General features: G+C 43.1%; 1 protein-coding gene across 2 annotated transcripts in view; it reads left to right on the top strand.

Annotated features, from left to right (window-relative positions):
* EPOR (erythropoietin receptor) overlaps nt 1–24,810 on the top strand; it is a 32,991-nt gene extending 8,181 nt beyond the window's left edge. The window contains exons 2-9 of one of the 2 annotated variants that reach the window (XR_016314816.1): nt 6,605–6,740; nt 10,033–10,205; nt 11,191–11,363; nt 14,549–14,696; nt 18,647–18,734; nt 18,815–18,902; nt 19,319–20,588; nt 20,669–24,810. Coding sequence is in view for 1 of the 2 variants with exons in the window: in XM_089688836.1 (XP_089544962.1) it covers nt 6,605–6,740; nt 10,033–10,205; nt 11,191–11,363; nt 14,549–14,696; nt 18,647–18,734; nt 18,815–18,902; nt 19,319–19,972 (1,460 nt within the window). In the remaining variant the exon portion in view is untranslated. Of the gene's footprint in view, nt 1–6,604; nt 6,741–10,032; nt 10,206–11,190; nt 11,364–14,548; nt 14,697–18,646; nt 18,735–18,814; nt 18,903–19,318 lie in introns of both variants that reach the window. The other variant, XM_089688836.1, reaches the window with a different exon arrangement.
* Nucleotides 24,811–25,235: the final 425 nt, after the last annotated feature.

Genomic DNA, 25,235 nt, shown 5'->3' with positions numbered 1-25,235 from the left:
CAAAGCCTATTGGGCATACCAAGGCTTAGAGCCAAGACACAACAAAAGAAAAAAAACAAAAAGGGAAAACCGTAAATAACAACTCATACACAACAACAACAACCAACTAACAATAGGCAACTGCACCAAAAAAAAAATTCCCAGGACATATACCCAGCAGTGATGCATCTCATTCGCTGGGAGAAGACATGAAGAAAAGATGACAAAGCTAGCAGGAGACCCCTTATAGGGAGAAGGAGCAACACTGATCAGCCCTAATCTGAGGTAGACGAAATAGAATCACCAGATTCAGTCCAGATGTGCCACACTTTGGTAAATTTTGCAGGACACCCCCTAGATTCATAGGTGTATTTATAAAATGGGAGGACCATATTAACCAATTGTTTCCAAAAACCAGAGGTAGGTGCCCGGGGGGACTTCCATTTCAAGAGAATAGCTTTACGAGCATAGTAGAGTAACAGGCCAATCAAGGTTCGCATTTCAAGAGAGACAGCCAATGCCTGAACTAAACCCAATAGACAAACCTCAATAGACAATGGTACTGAGATTGTAGTTATAGAGACAATACTAAAAATCACTTCTGTCCAAAAATCTGAATAATAGGACAATTCCAAAAAACATGCAAAAAGGACGCTGGGTCCTCAGGGCAATGCCAGCACCTGGAGGGATGCGTCGGAAATATCCTATACAACCTCTGGGGGTTATAATAGATTCTATGAAGTAGCTTAAACTGAATCAATCGGTCCCGGGTGGCGACCAGTTGTTGCATAGGACATTCCCAAATGTCCTCCCAATACTCTGAATCTAGCTCCGGCGCGCCATGTGGAGAGAAGTCTATCCAGACCTTCATGAATAGACGGTCTTAAGGCCCCATATATAGAGGAGAGAGGATTAACCAGAGATTCATCCCATAGTAGGGATTCAACCCCAGACACCACTAGCTGAAGTGGCCGACCTTGAAACTTCTGGCGAAAGGCATGGCGTAGTTGGATGTATCGGAAGAAATACGAGTTGGAAAGAGCATACTGAGCTTTCAAGGAGTCAAACATTCTAAGCACACCTCCCTCACATATCTGTTGTAAATACTTAATGCCCTTAGAGCAGGGGCGGACTGACAACTCATGGGGCCCCCGGGCAATAGGGGATCATGAGGCCCCTGTGTCCTTGCCCAAACTCAGAAAAGCCTATGAAAAAGGTACCAGGGGCATCTCATGGGACCCCCTATTGACCCCAGGCCCTCGGGCAGTGCCCGAGTTTCCAAATGGTAAGTCCGCCCCTGCCTTAGAGGCCCAAACTGAGGGGTTCGGGAAGGGAAAAAATTCTGACAAGGAGGGATTCAACCACAACGGGGTATGGAGAGACCAAACCTGGGGCTCAGGAGGGAATTGCAAATGCCAGGCCTTAAGGAGTGCCCTCGTGGACATTGTAATAGGAAATGGGGCCAAATGGCTCCTATACAAAAGATTACGTAGAGCTTCATAAGAGCCCAGGAAAGCCGCTTCCAAAACCACAGCAGCGTTAGTCTCATCTGCCACTATCCAGTTATGAGCATGGAAGAGCAACGCTGCAATATAATATGTGTACAAATCCGGACAAGCCAACCCCCTCCCCCCCCCCCGGCCATGGCCTTTGTAGCACCTTTTAAATTTAAATTTAAATCTCAGTTACCTCGAGCCACACAAAAAAGAAACAATTGCTGCGTCAAATTGTTTAAAATATTTCCGTAGGATCCAAACCGGAGTATGGCGGAGCACATAACGTAAGGAAGGAAGCAGCTTCATTTTGATTAAATTAATTTTACCCTTTAAGGAAAGCGGGGCGGAGTTTTTCTTTCTTACTTTTTTGCATGAGGAATAATGATCTCAACCCATTATCTCTTCCCTCCCTCCTGGGGACAAACACCACCTGATTTAGGTGAATCCAGTCCGGCATTAGATCTTTCAACCTATTTGCCAGGACCTTTGCGTATAATTTGGTATCTGTATTTAATAGTGAGATGGGTCTATAATTAGCACATTGGGTTCCATCTTTTCCCTCTTTCTGGATGATTGTAATATATGCTTGTAATGACTCCTCCCTCATTTCCATCCCCTCTCCTAATGCATTCATATATAAACTCAACTTAGGTACTAATTGTTCTTTAAACTTTTTGTAATATCTCACAGTATACCCATCTGGCCCATCTGCGACGTCGTATCAATCAGAGGGTCCATACAAAAATTAAAATCTCCTGCTACAATTAATTTGCCCATTTTAAAATCCATCAACCTTCTCAGTGTGTTTTTCAAATAGGTCACTGGATTTCTATTAGGGCAATAGATATTTGCCAATGTACACTCTATTTCCTGTAATCTCCCCTTCAAAAACAAAAATCGTCCCTCAGGATCAACCATCTTATCTTCTGACATGTTTTGCTATACCTATTGCCACACCTTTAGCATGTTTAGTTGGTGAATCTGCGAAATACCAGGTTGGATGACTCTTACATTTGTTTTCTGAAATAAATTAGTTTCTTGTGGAAATGCTACTGTAATAGATCATTGTTGTAGTTCTCTAAGAATCTTGTGCCTTTTGCCTGGGCTATTCAGCTCTTTAACCACTTGCCTACTAGGCACTTATACCCCCTTCCTGCCCAGGCCAATTTTCAGCTTTCAGTGCTGTCGCACTTTGAATGACAATTGCGCGGTCATGCAACACTGTACCCATATGAATTTTTTAGCTTTTTTTGAGACAGATAAAACTTTATTTTGGTCATATTTATTCACCACTGGGATTTTTATTTTTTTGCTATATAAATGAAAAAGTACAAACATTTTGAAAAAAAAGTGTTTTTCTTAAAAAATGTTGCAAATAATCTTTCTTCATAAATCTTGGCCAAAATGTATTCCGTTATCTTTTTATTAAAAAAAAAAAAAAAGTAACCCAAATTAGTTTATAACCAAAAATTATAATTTTTCTTTATTTTTTTTACATTTTTATTTTTTTTTTATATTATAATTTGTTTTTTTTTGTTTTTTTACATACTGTCTCCCTAGCAGTACAGTTTCACCATAGACACTGTACTACTTGTGGGGGGTGATGAAGATTTTTTTTTTTACACTGATTGCTTTTATACCCATAATGGCTGTAAAAGCAATAATTTCTCCTTCTTTTTTTCACACAAATAGAGCTTTTTTTTGGTGGTATTTAATCGCCACTGGGTGTTTTATTTTTTGTGCTAAAAACAAAAAAAGAGCAAAACATTTAAAAAAACAGTTTTTCTTTGTTTCTATTATAAAATTTTGCAAGCAGGTCATTTTTCTCCTTCACTGATGGGCACTGATGAGGTGGCATGGATAGGCAGCACTGATGGGCACTGATAGGAGGCACTGATAGATGGCATTGATAGGTGGCACTGATGAGCTGGCACTGATGATGCTACACTGATGGGTACTGATAGGTGGCACTGATGGGTGGCACTGACTGACGGCACTGCTGGGCAGCACTGATGGGTGGCACTGATGGGCACAGGTGGGTGACACTCCCAGTGAGAGTACCATCATCCCTCCAAAGGAACACGGCGCTAACTCCTACACAATTCCCCTTCCCACCCCCCTATATCCCACCCCCACTCTCCCTAGACCCTTAACTTGCCTTTGGACCATTTGTGGTCCTAGCCCCACTATCGATCCCATACTACGGTGGAGCTCTGACCACATTCACCCCTCCAGACTGCGTTCCTCTTCCCTAGGCCACGTATCTGAATGTATATGCTGCTCCCTATTTCCCCGCATTTCTTCTAAAATTTTGACTTTACCTAGGAGAAGGGGGAGGAACAGGAAGAGAGAAAGAAAAAAAAGAGGAAAGCCCCCTATGGGCTTCTAAAAAATTCTCTCATTCCTCCTCCCTCTCCTCTATTCTATTTTTGATGCCTTTTCCCCCTAGGGGCTGACTGCCAAATCTCATTTTCTATTACCCTATTCTCTTTTACCCCCTCTCCCCAGCCTGGAATGTCTATTCTCTGTAATTCAAGTCTCTCGCAGAAGTCTCTCAAATCTTCTGGAAATCTCAGCTTTGTGGAGTGACTGTCTTTCCATCCTATTAAGCATGCTGGGAATCCCCAGCTGTATTGTACGTTCTGTTTTGTCATCTGTTCCAGTAATGGTTTCAACATTCTTTTTCTAGCCAATGATTCCAATGATATGTCAGCAAAGATCTGTAGATTTGCTTCTCCATATTTTATTACTGGTCTTTCCTTTATCTTCCTCCATAGAGCCATTTTAACTCAGTGGTAATGGAAACGTATGATCATGTCTCTAGGAATGTCTCTTCCATTTCCGCTACCTTGGGGTCTTCCTATTCTTACTTTACTTTATCAATCTTCAGGTGCGCTGTTGCTGGTCTGTCCATTATTATATTAAACAATTTCACCATTATCTCCGTTAAGTCTTCTCCTTGCGAGGTCTCTGGTAGGCCCCGTATCCTCAGATTACATCTTCTATCTCTGTTTTCCTGATCTTCCATTTTATACAGCAGACTCCTTTGCTCTTTTCTCATTTCTTTCATCTTTTTCTAATTTTGTTATCACTTGGGCGTGTTTATCAAGTTTTCCTTCAGTCTCCTCTACTCGTGATAGAACTTGACCCAAATCTTTGTGTAGTATCGCCATCTCCTGTTTTATGGATCTTTCCAATCTCATAAACATATCTTCTATGTCAGATTTAGTTGGTATCTGCGAGGTCTTTTCTTGCTCTTCAGAGTTCTCGATAACCAACTCATTTTCTATATCTTCAACTTCTACACTTTGACTGGTGTTAACTGCTCCCAGAGACAATCTAGAGCGATCGCCACTGATGTTTTCCATCTCCCGTCTTCTGCTCATTCCTTATCGTCTCTCTGGGGTTTGTCCCTCCAAATTGTTTTCTTGTGTAGGTATATATTTTTTAATTGAACTTATTTGGGGTGATCGGACCCTCCCCCTTTTGCTGCTTTACTTCATGATGTTTAAATATTTTTCTCTTTTTCCCTGGCCCGTGGGTTGCTTCTACTGGGCAGGGCTAGGGTTGGGCCATTCCAGGGGTAATGTCCCATGAGTCCTTCCTTCTTCTCACACACCGATCTCCCTCCTAGGGGTCTCTGAGTTCTCCTTCTCACCTATATCTCTATTTCTCCTCCTCCTTGGCTCCCTAGGGTGGTCCCCCCTTAGACACTACAAGTCCATTTAAAGTTTTGGCTCACCATCCTCTGGCCTTCCTCCTCCACTGGGGGTCTCCAGCACGATCAAGCGATCAGAAAACCTCCATTCTGTCGGTGCTAACTGGTGGTCAATAGTAAATGTTCATGTACACCGATGTCTGTTAACTATCAGGGGAGGGCCCCCTCTGTGAAGTTCTTTGGGTCCTAGGCAGTCCCGTAGGATGTGGGTCACCCTCTCCTCTGTGCTCAGCCATCCGCTCACTCTGCCTCTCAATGCTCCTCTGCGGCGGCGGCCACGTGACTGCCCGGCATCCACTGCTGAGGGCCCTGGCGGAGTTTGTCTTCTTTCCTGCTCCTCACACTTTGCCTTGTCAGCAGCACTACAGCCCAGGGATCACCGCTCTCTGATCGGACCCCGCCATAGGCAGCATCAAAGCCCCGGGTGAGTCACCATCTCCTGGGCATCTATCCATCCAGGGTATTTTCACTGACTGTTGCTATGGGCCAGGTAAAATCTTGTAACAAGCTGCATTTGGCCCAAAGGCTATCGTTTGGAGACTCCATTTTTAAACCATGTTTCATGCTACACCCATCTTTAGGGTGGAACATGAAGCGTGGTTGCATACATAATCTCCCAATCCCAAACTATTGCCCTCCTTACCTGAATCCCAGGGTGCATATTCTAGCAGCATGCTATGTTTTTTTATTTTTTTAATACAGCATGGCTGTGCATACAGTATCTATGCCATCAATTCCCATGGCTCGCTTCCAATGATTTACCACTACCATCTATAAGAGCCATGCTAGCGATCCCTCACCCCCCTGTAGTCCAGCCACACTTTCTGCAGCCTGATAACAGCATGTTAATACCTCCATACGGTCTTGAGGCTGGGGGTAAACATCAACAGAGAGTTTTTTACATTTAAGCCTGCAGAGCTTGGCTTGTACTCATGCTTAGCGTGTCGCGGGTGCAATGCTATCCAAGCTTCAATGCAATAAACGTAGTAAATGCACATTCATTATACGATTAATGTTACTGCATTTACTACTTTATTTTTGCAAAGGGTGAACCTAGCCTTAAAAATCCAAAAGCTCATGTGAACTAAAAAATGTATTTCAATTACCGACAAGTATTAACTTTATACACTTATTAGGACCACCATATTTCTAGCAGCAGTGTTCCTTTAGTTTTTTTTTATATTCAATTAACTTTTTAAAAAAAATTTCCATACCTGATCTACACTTTCAGTGTTCTGCTGTTTTTGACCTTGCTATGGAACTACCCTACTTCAAAATCTGATTCACAGAGTGTTTTTATTTAAGTGTTAAATAGCAACTCCACCTAAAACCAAGAAATCAGCCGTCTTCATTCACTGGGTCCTCCCCGAGAGTCCGTTCTAAACTCTGGCTTATTTTTTTTTACTTCCAGTGTACGATGCCATTGACAACAGGACTGTGATCCCTTTCTGTTTCATGTTGGAATTAGAGAATCTTACTTGTTTCTGGGAGAGCCACACATCTGACACCTCCAACTTCACATTGAATTACACCGTTGACAACCTTGAGTGAGTACATCTAACTGTGCACTGCAGCCTTGTCAAAGTCTGATCTATTATGCACTACAACCCAGCAGGAGCTGTATGCGCTGTGCACTATTGTCTAATTAATGTCAATGTATTTGACACTATTGTTTTAATAGTGTTTAGATGTGCACTATGACTCAATACAATGCAGGTGAACTGTGCACTATTGTCTAATAGATGTCAATATACTGGGCACTATGTAACAGCTTTTACCAAAGTTTAGTTGTAATGTGTACTATGGACCATTTAAAGGTGGATGCACTGTGCACTGTTTTCTAATGGATGTTGATGCTCTGTGGCCCAATATGGAGTGGATACACTATGTACAGTGGCCCAATAGAAGGTGGTTACATTGTGCACTATAGCCCAATAGAAGATGGGTACATTGTGCACTCTGGCCCAATAAATGGTGAGTACCTTGTGCACTGTGACCAAATAGAAGGTGGGTACATTGTGCACTGTGACCCAACAGAAGATGGTGACATTGTAAACTATGGCCCAATAGACGATGAGTACATTGTGCACTGTGACCCAGTAGAAGGTGGGTACATTGTGCACTGTGGCCCAATAAAAGATGATGACATTGTAAACTATGGCCCAATAGATGATGAGTACATTGTGCACTGTGGCCTAATAGATGGTGGGTACATTGTGCACTGTAGCCCAATAGAAGGTGAGTAGGATGTGACCTATGGTCCAATAGAAGGTGGGTAGATTGTGCACTGTGGCCTAATAGAAGGTGGGTAGATTGTGCACTGTGGCCCAATAGATTGTGGGTAGATTGTACACTATGGTCCAATAGATTGTGGGTAGATTGTACACTATGGCCCAATAGAATGTGGGTACATTGTGCACTGTGGCCTAATAGAAGGTGGGTAGATTGTGCACTGTGGCCCAAAAAGGTTGGGTACATTGTTTACTGTAGCCCAACAGAAGGTTGGTATATTTGTGCTCTATGGTCCAATAGAAGGTGGATACATTGTGCACTATGGCCCAATAAATGGTGCATATATTGTGCACTATGGCCCAATAGAGGGTGGGTACATTGTGTACTATGGCCTAATAGAAGGTGGGTACATCGTGCACTGTGGCCCAATAATTGGTGGGTACCTTGTGTACTGTGATCAATAGAAGATGGTGACATTGTAAATTATGGCTCAATAGACTATGGGTACATTGTGCAATGTTGCCCAATAAAAGGTGGGTACATTGTGCACTGTGACTCAATAGAAGGTGAGTACATTGTGCACTGTGGCCCAATAGAAGGTGGATACATTGTGCACTGTGGCCCAATAGAAGGTGGATACATTGTGCACTGTGGCCCAATAGAAGGTGGATACATTGTGCACTGTAGCCCAATAGAAGGTGTATACCTTGTGCACTGTGGCCCAATAGAAGATGATTACATTGTGACCTATGGCCCAATAGAGGGTGGGTACATTGTGCACTGTGGCCTAATAGAAGGTAGGTACATTGTGCACTTTGGCCCAATAGAAGATGGATATTTTGTGCACTATGGCCCAATAGAATGTGGGTACATTGTGCACTGTGGCCTAATAGAAGATGGTGACATTGTAAACTATGGCCCAATAGAAGGTGGGTACATTGTGCTTTGTGGCCCAATAGAAGGTGGATATTTTGTGAACTGTGGCCCAATAGAAGGTGGGTACATTGTGCACTGTGGCCTAATAGAAGGTGGGTACATTGTGCACTGTGGCCCAATAGAAGGTGGGTACATTGTGCACTGTGGCCCAAACAACTTGGGTACATTGTGCACTATGGTCCAATAGAAGGTGGGTGCATTGTGGCCTAATAGAATGTGGGTAAATTGTGCACTATGGCCCAATAAAAAGTGGATATATTGTGCAATATTGCCCAATAGAAGGTGGGTACATTGTGCACTATTCCCCGATAGAATGTGGGTACATTGTGCACTGTTGCCTAATAGAAGGTTGGTACGTTGTGTACCATTGCCCAAATGAAAGGGGGTACACTGGCCCAATACAAGTTGGGTGCACTGTGTATGATGCCCCAGTTAATATCTGATCAACTGTGCCCCAGTAGGAGCGAAATGCAATGTGGACTATGGCCTAATAAAAGTTGGATGTACTGTGCACTTTAATCCAGTAGAAGGTGGATACCCTGTGAACTGTGGTCTAACAGAAGGTTACCACCCTGTGCACTGTGGTAAAATATAAGGTGGATGCACTGTGTACTGTGGTCCAATTGAAGGTGCATGCACTGTGTACTGTGGTCCAATAGAAGGTGGATGCACTGTGTACTGTGGTCCAATTGAAGGTGCATGCACTGTGTACTGTGGTCCAATTGAAGGTGCATGCACTGTGTACTGTGGTCCAATTGAAGGTGCATGCACTGTGTACTGTGGTCCAATTGAAGGTGCATGCACTGTGTACTGTGGTCCAATTGAAGGTGCATGCACTGTGTACTGTAGTCCAATACAAGGTGGATGCACTGTGCATTGTGGTCAAGTAGAAGGTGGATGCACTGTGCACTGTAGTCCAATGGAAGGGTAGCAAATTGTGCACTGTGATCCAACAGAAGGTGCATGCACTGTGCACTGTGGTCCAATTGAAGATGCATGCACTGTAGTCCAATGAAAGGTGGATGCACTGTGCACTGTGATCCAACAGAAGGTGGATGCACTGTGTGCTGTAGTCCAATGGAAGGGTAGCAAATTATGCACTGTGGTCCAACAGAAGGTGCATGCACTGTGCACTGTAGTCCAATTGAAGATGCATGCACTGTGCACTGTAGTCCAATAAAAGGTGGATGCACTGTGCACTGTGATCCAACAGAATATGGATGCACTGTGTACTGTAGTCCAATGGAACATTAGCAAATAGTGCATTGTGGTCCAATTGTAGGGGGATACCCTGTGCACTGTGGTCCAATAGAATGTTAACACACTGTGCACTGTGGTCCAATAGAACATGGATGTACTGTGCACTGTGAATCAATAGAAGGTGAATGCATTGTGTGTTGTAGACCAATGGAACATTAGCACTTCCTACACCATGGTCCAATAGAAGGTTGACACCCTGTGAACTGTGATCCAATGGAAGGTGGATTTACTGTGCACTGTGGTCCAATAGAAGGGGAACTTCTTGTGTACTGTCTCACAGTCAACATTTGATTTATTCTGCACTTTGACCCAGCAGGAGCTGAAAACATGGTGTACTATTATATAATAAAATTTGCTTGCACAGTGACAGAAATTGATGAAGTATGACAAAGTCATTGTTTAATCCCACAGGGTGTCGTGCAATTTAACAACGGTGAAAGCCTCAGAAGATTCCTGGTGGCACTTGTGTCATTTTCCAGAGGACCACTTCAGTTTATTTAGTGTAAAACCCTTTGTCATATCCGTGTGGGACAACCAGAGTAATACCACTTTATACTGGCGCAATCTCAGCCCAGAGCGTGTTGGTAAGATATTTCTCAATCTACTTTCACATTAGAAACACAAATCAGTTTTTTTTATGGTGCCAGGATCTTAGCACCAAGTGCGCAATAGGGATCTACAGCCCATGTTGAGGTGCAGACTAGGGATACAAGTACTGTATATTGCTAGCACACATTTTTTTGATGCTGTCACTACTGTGCTGCTCACTGATCTCTTTGCTGGAGGATCTGAAATGAGGAAGCAAAGCTCTGCCTCTACCAACATGGCCTCCTCCACACAGAGACACAGCATAAAACAAGGCATTGTCCATCAGTAATGGGAAAAGATCAGATGGGGGTAGACCCCAGGCAATACCTGGGACTAGTCCCTTGACCTCTGCTTGATTTTTTTGCACACATCTTTCAGCGTGAAGTTGCCCTTTAATGTGCAATATTCTTTAACAAACATTAGGAATCAGAATTTACCTAATACCAGACCAGTAGAAGACAAAAACTGCTGCAAGTACTATACTTAGCTCCTTGAAGTTTATTGAAAGAGCCTGTTTCATTTATTTTTATTTCAGGTACTTATATTGTACATTCACATCAGTCCCTAACCCTCAAGGGGTGTACAATCTAAGGTCCCTAACTTACATTCATACATACACATACTAGGGACAATTTAGACAATTAACCTACCAGTGTGTCTTTGGAGTGTAGGAGGAGACTGGAGTACCCATAGGAAACCAGGCAGGCACAGGGAGAACATGCAAACTCCAGGCAGGTGGTGCCGTGGTTGGGATTCAAACCAACGATGCTAATACTGCCAGGCGGAAGTGCTAACCATTTAGCCAGTGTGTTGCTGTTAGTGTCATATCCAAGGATAAGAGCCAAGGGAGGTCAGATGGAAAACATTTTTCTTTGATTCCATGTCATCTCCATAAGTCCCAGCTTTCTACATGGATAGAATGGTGCTGAGTTTGGTAAATGTCATCAAGTTCAAAGGTCTCACTTAGCCCTCTGTTTTTAGTATATGTGGAACCTCCAATCAATATTAAAGTGATGGAACAAAGAAGCCCCATGGGATTGCTGATCAGCTTTTGGAACCAAGTGAAGGACAATAATCTCAAAGATTGTATGATGTATCAAGTCTCATATACAAGCCCCAAAGAGAAGAACTTGAAGACATTTAACAAGTATAAGGTACTTCATTCATTTATCTTTAGTTTGCCTTTTAGAATTTTAGTTAAAGAATTCCAGGTATGAGAGTTAGTCCAGCTTGGACCAATGGAACTCTATACAGTATATACCATACCTGTGGGATCCCTCTAGAAGCTGGAAATCAGTGTAGTACCCACTGCAACTCCAGGTCCGCTGCACGCAACTTATTTATGTCAAATGGGCCAAGCTGCAACCGCTCCACAACAGCAAGAAATGCATGCGGTTGTGCCATGGTAGTGCGGCATTTAGGGGGTCAAAACAGGTAATGAAGAGGTGACATACTGCCTCCTCACCATCTGGCAAACGCCTTTAAAAAGTGATCCGAGCATGGAGCTTCAGTTCTTGCCGCATGTATAAATGAATCCTTAGTGTTACCTTAAAGTGGAACTTCACTCTCATGATCAAAATTGACTATTTTTAATCCTTACGCTGCTAGCATTAATAAATAGATAGGAATGTATATCATATTTACTTGTTTCAAACTTTTTTGGTATATTTCTTCAGTTACTTCCTGGTTTCCATGCCTAGGCAAATGATGTTTGCTCAGGTAAGGGGTGATGAGGGGTTTTCGCAGCTATGTACACACTCCTGCCTGCATGTTTGAACTAAGGGCAGACTGATTCCATGAAGTAAAGGCTACATGAATCAACTGCCCTTACTCCCTATTTCAAAGTGATTTCTCAACATACAGCATGGAAACATGGATGGATGGGTGCATTTGCTTTGAATAATAAAAATTACATAAATAGGGTTTTTGGTAGGGATGCATCGAAAATTTCAGCCACTGAAACATATCGGCCGAAAATAGCCCTATCGGCATTCTGCAGATAGGAAGAATGTAGCCGATACAGGTGCCGATACAGGGGACTGTGTGTACTGCAGATGGGGGGGGGGGGCGGAGCGGCGGAGAAAGGCAGGAGAAGAGCTGTGTATACAGTGACTGGCTGTAACTATAGGTCAGTGCCGGTTTTTAAATGTAATTACTGGCTTTTTTTTCCTTCGCTATAGCTCAGAGAGTCAGCTGTCACTTTCCCCCAGCAAAAAGAAACGTTTCCTTTTAGTTCATTTCCTGGATTTAAAAGAAACAAAGTTTCCTTTTCAGTTTATTTCCTGGATTTAAAAGAAACAATGTTTCCTTTTAGTTTCTTTTCTGAGATAAAAGAAACAAAGTTTCCTTTAGCTCCAGGTAAAGTGACAGCTAACTCTGTGCGCTATAGTGAAAAAAAAAAAAAAGCCGGCAATTGCATTTAAAAATCAGCGCCGACATGTAGTGATAGCCAGTGAGGGAGCCTCTCTGTATACACTGCTCCCTCACTGTATACACTGCTCCCCACCCCCTCCTTTCACATACTGCCCCCTCCTTGCACACACTGCTCCCAACCCCCTCCTCCCTACAAAGAGGTTTGTCACTCATATGCTATCACATAGGGGACTATTGGTCCCCTATGTGATAGCTATAAAATCATAAGTTAAAAAAATAAAAATATACATGAAAGTAGGAAAAAAAAAATTGGAGCCTCCCCACCCCCACATACGCAGACATTTCGGTTTCAGTTCGGTTTCCGGCCACATGAATTCTGAATTTTCGGTATCGGTTTCGGCACCAGAATTTTTATTTTGGTGCACCACTAGTTTTTGGTGCTCAGATGTAGTATAGTTCCTGCTTAACCCCTTGGTTTAAGGGTTTCAGAAGCCAGGAGGCGGGGTGGGGTTTAGGGTCATGTGACCACCGTGACACGCTGTCACGGTGGTCACATGATCGGGAAAGGTGCTGATCGAAAATGGAGATTGGGACCTTTCTGTGAATACTGGACGTGTGCTGGGAGCGCGCAGGGCGCACGCTCTCAGCACATGTTTTCTTTTTTAATAGAACGCAAATGTGCGGCCGCTCGGCGTCTAGGGCCAGACACCGGGAGGCCGCACATTTGCGTTCGGCCGGCGCCAAGAGGTTAAACAAGGTTTTTTGTCCACTCGCTAGTCTGTCCTTCAAGATTGTTGGCATCCACATACTGTACATAAGATTGTGTCAGATGTGGAAACATTTGTCCAATTCATGCCTCAATCATCTAATTGCTATGGTTGTAATTGGGATGTTGTCAAAAGCAATGGTTAGGTCTATAAAAGAAGCTGACCCTGCACTAGACAAGTTTTGGGTTGCCGTTGCTCTATTACATATATAAACCTTGCATTGGGGTTGATTTACTAAAGACAAATAGCCTGTGCACTATGCGAGGACATGTATATTGTATAGGGCGCGCTTGTTGGAGCCCAACCTCTGTAGCTGTAGGATAAAGGTACCAGATGGATATCAGGGATGGATGGATGGATGGATGGGAGCAGTAACACTGAGGCAGCTCTTCTTAGAGTGGAAGCAAGGCTCTAATGCAGTAACAAGAAAAAGAGAGGAAGGCGCCTCTAAGTGCAGTATTAACAATTTATTCAGTAAACAAAGGAAAATTTGCACTGACAAGATAAACAGTTAAAAAGACTCATTGTGTGGTAATTGGATCCAGGTGGGACATCCAGCCATCCAGCAGCAAACTATACCTATAGGATCAGGAAGTAGAGTCCAAGATGTGCCTGTGCATCAAAAATTGAAGCTTGGAGAGCAGAGTCAGATGTAGCAGGTGAAGGGGGCGGTAATGCATTTCGGAGCATGCTCAATAGGCTCCTTCTTCAGCCCTGGACTCTACTTCCTGATCCTATAGGCATAGTCTGCTGCTGGACGGCTGGATGTCCCACCTGGATCTAATTACCACACGATCAGTCTTTTTAACCATTTATCTTGTAAGTGCACATTTTCCATTGTTTACTGAATAAATTGTCAATACTGCACTTAGAGGCACCTTCCTCTCTTTTTCACGATGCCAGGACAGCTGCTCCAGAACTTTAGTATAATAAGAAAATAAAAAAAACAGCATTTTTGCTTGTACATGATTGCAGGATGGAGGTCAGCTGAGCTTCCCCTCATTTACTAAGCTCAGGAGCAACTGCACTTGCAAAGTGCACAATCTGTTTGCTTTCAGTAAATCCATCCCATTATTCTGTTAAAAGCAATTTACTAAAGCAAGTTGCACTCAAGCACCATATCTAGCAGTACATTTTGGTATCCATCTACACAGCCTGTGAATTGGTATGTTACAGACAGTATCATTTCTACATTTTAGGTGGATTCAGAGGATGGTTTGGTGCCGATTTTCCTTGATGACATTCAAAGAGATACTGAGTATACAATCAACGTGAGAATGAGAGCAGACAGCCCTCACGATGGGTATTGGAGTGCTTGGGTCGTCACTACTTATCATACATCCAGTGGTGAGTTTGTCCAAATACACGGTCCACATTTCTCTAATCCCCTTCTGTGTGTTCTAAGGCTAGGTTCACGAACACAAAACCATGTGCATTCCCGCAGCCAGTGGCGTCCCGAGGCAGGTGCGGGGGGTGCGCTCTGCACCGGGTGACACCGATCGCACAGGGTGACACTGGACCCGCTCCACAAAAAGGTAAGTTGTAATGCAAGCCGAAGATCCCCGCAGGATGGATCCGATCCATCCTGCGGGGGTTGTCGGCTTTCATTACAACTTACCTTTTCTTGTAGCGGGTCCGGTGTCAACCCGTAGAGGTTGCATGCCGACGATCCTGCGCAGCGTAGTGTATGGAGTGGAGCAGTCCAAAATATAACACTTACAGCACAGTGGGGGTTATTTACTAAAACTGCGTGGTGCAAAATCTGGTGCAGCTGTTCACAGAAACCAATCAGCTTCCAGGTTTTATTGTCAAACATTAATTGAACAAGCTGAAGTTAGAAGCTGATTGGCTACCATACACAGCTGCACCAGATTCCGAGTGCACTAGTTTTAGTAAATCTTGACCAGAGAGTCAAAGAAGGAAAATCAGGATTGATACCTCAAGAAAAGAACTACAAGCAGCAATCCTTTGATTCACACAACTACAAGACTCAGTATACATGGCCAGAATTTAAAAGAACGGTAAGAAGTATCTTAGTGCTCCAGTTTTAGTAAATCTCCCCCACAGTATGTGGAATAGGGTAGTCCTACAGAGTATAACACTTACAGTACATTGTATGGAGTGGAACAATCCAAAGCATAATGTAATGGAACCGGACCCAGACTGCACTTGGGTATTTCCGTTAGACTCCCGCTTCCCTGTCCGAACACAAATCCACGGACCACACCCGCTGACACACAAGATATATACATATGGCGGGGAAATACAACCAGGAACAGGAAACACATCAGCAGCCCGCCCCATCAGTGGGAAGGGCTGCAGGAAACACCCCCCACCCAACCAAGACACAGAACAATGGGATGCAGCACATGGCAGAGAACAATGATCAACCACATGGCAGTGAACAATGGACCATCCCCACACCGATACACAATAGACATTCCCACCCTGTACCCCTTAACAGGCACAGGGTGGGTTAAACATAATGAAGGGAACATGGGGAGCTGACACAGAGGTCCCCCCACCATCAAAAGTCATTCCCCTCACACATAACACTTAGGCCTCTTTCACACGGGCGGTTGTTCTACCGCTTGTAAATGCATGTTTTTTTTAAATTTTGAAATGATAACACTTCTGGCACAGAGATCACTGGCATTTGTTCATTGCATTTATCTGCAATTACGTGCGTTTACATTTGGTTGTGTAGTAAATTCTTGCCTTTTCTATAGCAACTGTTTATTTTTTCTTTGTATTGCGACTAACTGCATTTATGCTGTGGTACATCGCTCTTGGATGCTGTAATTTTTATTCTTCCTAAATGTATAAAACCGTATGGTATGAAAACGTTGCTAAACGCAGTGTGTGAATGGAGCCATAGGGCCGCAGCTAAGCAGTGTGTGAATTGGGGTAGTCCAGATTATGACACTGATAGCAAAGTGTAAAGGGTAGGGCAGTCCAGAAGATGTCATGTGCAGCACAAAGTATGAATTTCAGCAGTTCGGTGTATGTCACTTTCATTACAGTGTGTAGAGTTGAGCTTAGAGCAGTGTTTGGAGTGGGGGAGTCCAGAGTTCATCACTTACATCACAGTGTATGGGGTGGGGTAGTCCAAAGTATGTAATGTACAGCAGTGTATGGAGAGGGTCAGTCCAAAGTTGATCACCTACAGCACAGTGTATGGAGTGGGATAGACCAGAATATGTCACGTACAGCACAATGTATAGAGTGGGATAGACCAGAATATGTCACGTACAGCACAGTGTATGGAGTGGGATAAACCAGAATATGTCACGTACAGCACAATGTATGGGGTGGTGTAGACCAAAATATGTAATTTTTATCACAGTGTAAGGAGTGGGGTAGTCCTAAGTATTTCAAATGCAGCATAGTTTACAGAATGAGACACTAGGGTTAAGCCAGACCTCTATCTTTGAAGCAAATAGTCAACACATGCATAATGAGCCACAGAACACTTAGGAAGGGGAATAAAGTTGCATCCTCATGTAAGTCCAACTCCTCCTAAACAGGGACATAGACACAAATAAAAACTTGACAGAGGTTATAACCCTCCCCAAGTCTATCCAAGCTTGGATAGATCCAAGATTTGCTGGAGTTGGGCTTTATTTTAGCTTTTGATATGCATACCCAAAACAGGTATGTTGTAGTGAAGACAAAAAAGACTAACCAGGGCTGGAGTCCTTTTCTACAGATATCCTTCTCCACACCCATTAATCGAATCCACTCTACTGGAACTCCATGGATATTACAGGATTGCCAAGATATCTAGTTTCCTAGCTCCACTGACATCTAATATCGGCCACCCAGATTTCATCCCGGTCTCTCTGACAGGGCCTTCCAACTACACCTGGACCTAAACCTGGTCAGAGCCTTTACCTTTCTTGGTTCTTTAGGATAGGTTCACCCCTCAGTCCTATTTAATACCCTCAGCTCATCTGCCTTGAGTAAATGGAAAATCCTGCAACCGTCCCACTTTCTGCGACACCATGTCTCTCCCACACCATGCCTGTTTCTCAGACAACCCTCTTCTTTTGAGTGCTTATGTCTAAGACAGGAACCCTTGAGAAAATCCCTTTCTATATCCTATGGTATTCTACTTGCAACTATATCTCAACATGATCCTCCTTGGGAGAGACATCTTAACACCACGTTGTTGGAAGACCAAAAGTCCCGGGTACTTCTATTTGCTCACAAGTCCTCCCTCTGCAGTAAATACCAGGAAAACACCTACAAAATCTTGACGCATTGGTAGTGGACTCCAACCCTAGTGTCCATATTTCCTGGACATAGTCCATTATGCTGGCAATAAGGTTATCAGGAAGGCATTCTACTTCATATCTTCTGGGATTGTAAGAAGCTCTTTTTTGGCAAAAAGTCCTGCAGATAGTTCATTAACTTACAGATATCTCCCTCATGGATAACCCAGCTGCAGTGCTCCTTAACTTGACCAAACATCTCCTGAATGCAGCTAGGGCATGCATACCCTGCAGATGGAACAACTTACTGCTGCCCTCCGAGACAAAACAGAGGAACATAATACACGCTGGCGATATTGGGACATGTTCTATTTCTCAGATGAGTACTTGACCTACTCCTAAATCGAGATTATTCCTCTGGAAGAGATTGACTTCTTACACCGTCAACTCTGCCGAAGCTCACATTCTTTGCTTTCCCTCTCCCACCCCCCTCATTTTTTCTTTCTTCTTCTTTCTTTCACTTAGGGAGTCTATCCTCCCCCTCCAAAATCTGAAAACCTTCCCGGTATGCTTCAACTGCTAGGTGCTACGGCCTGGAGGACAGGACATTTTTGTTTTCTTTCTTCTTCTTTCTTTCACTTAGAGAGTCTATCTTCCCCCTCCAAAATCTAGAAAACCTTCCCCGGGAAGCTTCAACTGCTAGGTGCTACGGCCTGGAGGACAGGACATTTTATTTTCCACCTCATTGTGGCCCTGTGCCTGTCTTCCTGTTCCATCTCCTTGGTATGTACATGTCGGCCATGTTTCCTATTATCCTCCCACCACAATACAGGTTATGCCTATCCGTAAAGCAAAGATCCTTAATGTATAAAGCTAATGACATTGCCTTTCTTTGTCCTGGAGCCTTGTCTACTCTAGATTAGACTTCCCCTACTATGTTTGTTTGGGATTCACATATCTATGCTGTCAGAGGTTGTTGTACATGGTCTGTCATGCCATGCTGTTATGTTGTTTTGCATACCTTAAATTAAAAAAAAAAGACTAACCAAATGACTAATTATTAATTTTGGATTATTTTTCAAGGGTTTGATCAGATTCACATCGTGTTGTTTATTTTTGCCGGCGCTGTGGTACTAACTGCCATCTGCGTGGTGGTTGTTTATCAAAAAAGGTAAATGAAACCATTGAAGAAGTAGTGTATGATAACTGCATGCTGTATAATACATCACTGACTCATGTCTGTCCTCCTAGTTTCCTCAAGAGTAAGATGTGGCCAGATATCCCAACTCCGGAACACCACTTTAAGGAACTTTATTCCACCCATAAAGGGAATTTCAAGGTAACCATGCCATGGAGTGTTATAAGTAAAACCTTTATTATGAAGGTATCAAAAGCAGGAATTACTGTGCTTTATACTCTTAACAAACAGTATGGGAGAGTTAAAGAAGCAGATCAGGGGCGGACTGACAACTCATGGGGCCCCCGGGCAAAAGGGGATCATGGGGCCCCTCTGTGCTTGCCCAAACTCAAAAAAGCCTATGAAAAAGGTACCAGGGGCATTTTATGGGGCCCCCTACTAACCCTGGGCCCTCGGGCAATGCCTGAGTTTCCAAATGGTCAGTCCACCCCTGAAGCAGATTGATCCTTGAGAATCAATAAATGTTTTCTTAAGAAACGTTGATTAATTAAGGTGAATGTTCTTTGCTTTGTTCATTTAGATATTAACTAGGCTTTTGACCTGTTATTCATTTGCAGACATGGCTAGGCCATACGGACTCATACCTTATGTGGATCTCAAGAAATATTTTTCATGAAGGTCCCATCACGACACTGGAAGTATTATCAGAATCTCCCAATGCTCCTCAATCCCTCTTGCTTCCTGTACCACTACCACCAAAAGACAGTTATGTTGCTTTGGATGAGAATATTTTACCCCCTTTGATGTCACGCATGGTATCTCAAAGACAAGACGATGTACTGAGAGCTCAGTCTATCCCAGCAGATGATGGGAAGATCATCAGGAGAGAGGGAAAGCCACAAGAGACAGAAGAAAGTCCAATGGAGCCAGAGGAGATCAGGCAGCTGACTACTGCAGAGGAGCCAGCCACATATGGCACTGAGATAATGACAATAAAAGGTCTACCTAGCTGTAGGACCATTCTCAGAGAGGACTCTCTACATTCAGAGGAGGGGAAGCACAGCCCCGCATCCAGTTTTGAGTACACAGTTTTAGAGACATGTGATGGACTTTTAACCCCCAGAACCCGCTCAATTCCCCCTCGCCAGCCTCTGAAATATGCCTACCTTATGATGTCTGAATCTGGAGAGGAAAGTCCTCCTCCCTCACCGAACATTTACCAGAACAGCTTCTGTAGTCAATTTCCTGCCCCTGTTTACTCTCAGTGCTAGTAATTGGTCCTCCTGGTAGAACATGTAGACTTACATGTGGCCCAGAAAAAGTTTTCCTTAACTGAGAAAGATCGAACTATGACAATGAAGTAAAAGGGAAAGAGAACCACAACACTGGAGGACAGTAACAGGTCAGGTGGCTCATACCAGGATCTTTAGTTGTGGATGTAGCCTTTCCTGGTGCCTTATATCTTCTGGCAGCCACACATCTAAGGCTCCACCTACCTGCTTCACCAATACAAAGGGGTCTTTATTTTCCTGTTTTCTCCTTGGCTTACAAAATGCAGCAGGTTATCTTTAGAAAATAGCTTCACCTTCAAAAAATGTGTCCCACCCTATTTAGCTCCCTAACCTAATGTGAGCTAGAACACTTCCCACACCCACCAAAGGTGACTATTTACCTTTCCTGATGGCAATAACCTCTGTGCACAAATATTCTTCACTAGCTACATCTGTGCACTAACTAGACTTGAATGGGACATACTAAACTAGAGATGCTGGGGGTGCAGTTCCTTTCCAATCTATAGGGACATAGTCCGTAGCTGTGGTCAGCACTGAAGATGATTTATGGTAAGAGGCTGTAAATAGGAGAGGAGGCCATGGGCGTCATAAAGAGGTAAGTAGGCACTCGTTTTAGCTCACATTACGTTTGGGGGTTAAAGAAGCTTAACTGTTTTTTTTTTTGTTTTTTTTAAGGTGAAGAAAGAAGTTATTTTGACCCACATTGTGCATCCATAACTAAAATATAATTTTGGGGTGACTTTAGCCTCCAGCAAACTGTAGATGTTTGCCAGGACCATGAACTGTATATATAACACTGTACAAAAAGCTGAACACTGCCAGATATTTCTGTAAATAATGTATGTGGTCAGTTGTTTTTAATGACATTATTACCCCATGTCTTTGTCATGTGATATCAGCATGTTGCAGTGCCTGATCTTAAGGGATATGTAGATTATCAGAATGTATTAACTCATAAACTTGTATCCTCCTTCATAGAAACCTGTGATAAAAGATTCACAAAGGCTATCACTGATGGTCCACCTCTGAAATTGCTAGTTGCCTGGCTGTCTTGCAGCTCCTATAGCTTAAAGGGATAGTTCACATTTACCAAAAAAAATTGCCTATGTAGAAAAAACAAACTGTGCAGGCCCCCTAATGTAATCCTGGCTGAAAAACTCCAAGAAATGGTGTCCCACTATTCCTCCTCATTGCTAGCACTTTTTATGCAGTTTTTGTTAACTAACCCTTTAAAAGCTGGGTCACTTACCTTGAACAAGTACAAAGAGTTCTGACTGCAGATTCTGCACCCTTGTTCCAGAGAAGAGATTCAGAATTATGGCCAGAGACAATCAGGCAACCAGCATTTCCAGAAGTTTGCAATGACAAACCATTAATTTTCTTCATGACAGGTTTCCACTTAAGGGAAATTAACAAACCTCCAGCAAGTCAAGATATTTGGTTTTTTTAAGTGATTTTATATTTATCACTAAGGTCTTACAACCTGGCGTTTGTACAATACATCCACTTACCGACCTCCCTATAGCAGTTTTACTGCTACAGCGCAGCCGCTCTGCGCAAAATCACACATGTGTGTATGTGTGTATATATATATATATATATATGTGTTTGTGTGATACCCACACTATCATTGGCTCCCATAGGTGTCAATCACCGTGTACTGGCCAGCATTTCATGGCTGGGACTCGGTGAACGGTGGTGCAGCTGACAGGAGAGAGATCTGTGAGTGTAAACAATACAGATCTCTCTCCCGTCAGCAGGGATGAAGACTTGCAAAGCAGACAGATAAAAGCCAGCATGTCCCCAGTAAAAAAAAACTAAACAGTACACAGTTTAATCACTCCCTAGTACCCAGTTAATGCTGATCTCCAGCTAATTTTTTTTTTCCTAATGCAGTGGGGCTGTGCCCGCACCGCATGGGTTCAGTGCTCGTTTTGTCTAGGGGCTCAGGGAAAAGATGTACTTACCCTGTACTCCAATCCTCTGGAAAACTGTGCTCCCCCATGTCCAGCGGTGGACTGTTCCTGCTGTCCGCACGTTCTATGGGCATGATGATGTCAAGAACATCCCATTCACAAGACCGCTAGGGAGCGGTGGGGCCCATTGTGCTCAGAGGATAAGTGGATTAGGTAAGTATATCTCTACTTTCCGGGCCCCTAGACAAAAACAAGCATTTAACTGCATTGGAAAATAAAAAATTTGCCTGGATTTCTTCTTTAACTCTTTGATCACCCCAGATGTGGCCTTCCTGCCCAGTGTCAGTGCTTTTTATTAGCACTGATCACTGTATTAGTGTCACTGGAGATGTCATTTCCCACCTAGTGTCAGTTATTTATTTGTTTCAGGTACTTATATAACGCTGTCAATTTACGCAGCACTTTACATACATATATATATTGTACATTCACATCAGTCCCTAACCCTCAAGGGGTGTACAATCTAAGGTCCCTAACTCACATTCATAGATAGACATACTAGGGACAATTTAGACAGGAGCCAATTAACCTACCAGCATGTCTTTGGAGTGTGGGAGGAAACCGAAGTACCCGGAAAAAACCCACACAGGCACAGGGAGAACATGCAAACTCCAGGCAGGTGGTGCCGTGGCTGGGATTTGAATCAACAACCCTAGTGCTGCCAGGCGGAAGTGCTAACCATTTAGCCACTGTGCTGCCCTAGTTAGTGTCAGAATGGCCACCGCACTATCACAGTCCCGCATTAGGTCGCTGATCGCCACTATTACTAGGATAAAATAAATAAAAATTCCAGTATAAATACCTCCATTTTTAAACGCTATAACTTTCACGCAAACCAATTAATATGTACTTGTTAGAATTTTATTTTTACCAAAGACATGTAGCAGAATACATTTTGGCCTAAATTTATGAAGAAATGTTATTTATTTTTTTAATTGGATATGTTTTATAGCAAAAAGTAAAAACTTTTTTTTATACTTTGTTTATTTTCGGTATTTTCATTTATAGCACAAAATATTAAAAAACCCAGTGATTATAATCAAACACCACCGAAAGAAAGCTCTATTTGTGTGAAAAAAATGATATAAATTTCATTGTGCACAATGTTGCATGACCGTGCAATTGTCAGTTAAAGTAGTTCAGTGACGTATAGCACAAAAATGGCCTGGTCATGAAGGGGGGTAAATCGTCCAAACGGCAAGTGGGTATTCCTAAACGCTCCGTTATCCTGCTACTAATCAAAAACAAGGATTGGCTTTCACCAAAATTAGCCCTAAAATGTGTGTTCATCTGACTGCAGCGGGGACATTAGATTGTTGGCCCCCCGGGGTAGGAACAGCTGTGAATGACTTCTGTAATGGGTCAGTGCTATATACAATTCACTTCAAAGGTGGAACAGAGGGAAGGTGGTGAGTGCCAACTGTATGCTCTAATCACCTCCTATTAACACCATTAGTCTATACTTGCTGGAGATTTGCAGTTACCCTTAGAGGTAAAGTTTTACAAATCTGTGTTCCATTTATGTGTTGATGATCCTGCACAAAATCATACATTGGCTTGTTATTGACTCCCCTAAGAAGGTTTCCCCACTGTAGTTCCCACAACTGCTGCCATTGCTCCTGCATGTTCCATATTGTAAAATAAATCCATTAAGGAGAGCAGGACCAGCTAAAATACAAATCTGTGGCCAGAGGTGCAGCTGGAAACACAGGTGTAGAGGTCTTACCTCCAGAGTTGGAGGTTTATGTGACACAATGGTATTTACCAAGAACTGAGATGTCTTGGTGGGCTGATCTGAAGAACAGAGATGTCTTGGTGGATTGACCTGAAGAATACAGATGTGTTGGTGGACTGACCTGAAATACAGAGATGTCTTGGTAGACTGACCTCAAGGACAGAGATGTTTTGGTGGATTGACCTGAAGAATACAGATGTGTTGGTGGACTGACCTGAAGTACAGAGATGTTCTGGTAGACTGACCTCAAGAACAGAGATGTCTTGGTGGACTGACCTCAAGGACAGAGATGTTTTGGTGGACTGACTGAAAGGACAGAGATGTTTTGGTGGACTTACCTCAAGGACAGAGATGTCTTGGTAAACTGACCTCAAGAACAGAGATGTCTTGGTGGACTGACCTCAAGAACAGAGATGTCTTGGTGGACTGACCTCAAGGACAGAGATGTTTTGGTGGACTGACCTCAAGGACAGAGATGTTTTGGTGGACTGTCCTCTAGGACAGAGATTTTTTGGTGGACTTACCTCAAGGACAGAGATGTCTTGGTAGACTGACCTCAAGAACAGAGATGTCTTGGTAAACTGACCTCAAGAACAGAGATGTCTTGGTGGACTGACCTCAAGGACAGAGATGTTTTGGTAGACTGTCCTCAAGGATAGAGATTTTTTGGTGGACTTACCTTAAGGACAGAGATGTCTTGGTAGACTGACCTCAAGAACATAGATGTCTTGGTAGACTGACCTCAAGGACAGAGATGTTTTGGTGGACTGACATCAAGGATAGAGATGTCTTGGTAGACTGACCTCAAGAACATAGATGTCTTGGTAGACTGACCTCAAGGACAGAGGTGTTTTGGTGGACTGACATCAAGGATAGAGATGGACAACCGAACTATAATTTGCTGGATTCTCTCCTATTCCACATTTTATTCTTACTCTACCGCTGACCACAGTATCCCTGTGTACATAGAAACTCCAAGTGAAAATATATGCATGCAAGCAGTTATTTCATTTTGAAGCTAAATGTTTGAAATCTGTGTTTCATAAACTTTAAAATACTTTTTATACTTTACTTTTTTTATAATAAATATTTTTTTTATTTTTTCATCTGCATGTACTACCTTATTTAACCTGTTGTCACCCATGTAACACATATGTGTGGCGGTAAAGAGGGTGGGCTTTAACGCACACACCACACATATGCATCCATGTACGGCTGAGGTTTGTGCTGACCGCATGCTGACCAAGATGCCATAGATAGCTTATAGTCTCTAGTAATGAACAGAAGTTGGCAGGATCAGCTACCAATCATGCTACCACCGTGACAGCCAATCACAGTGGTCACATGATCGAGCAGTCCTTCCCACTCCCTCCCGGCATAGAGACCCGGTAAAAGGGAAGAAAAGGGCTGGTTAGGAAGGGGTTAAAGCTGAACTGTAGTCAGGCTGTAGTCAGGCTAACAAACATTGTCTATACACAAAAGCCATGTGTATTCTTGATTTCATCTCAGTGTCTTCTGTGTGTTTCATTCA

This window comes from Staurois parvus, unplaced genomic scaffold (assembly GCF_062004578.1).
Source record: "Staurois parvus isolate SC_StPar_1 unplaced genomic scaffold, SC_StPar_1.0 ptg000456l, whole genome shotgun sequence".
Taxonomy (NCBI): domain Eukaryota; kingdom Metazoa; phylum Chordata; class Amphibia; order Anura; family Ranidae; genus Staurois; species Staurois parvus.
Note: the sequence above shows the minus strand (reverse complement) of the source record. Positions and strands in the feature narration are given on the sequence as shown.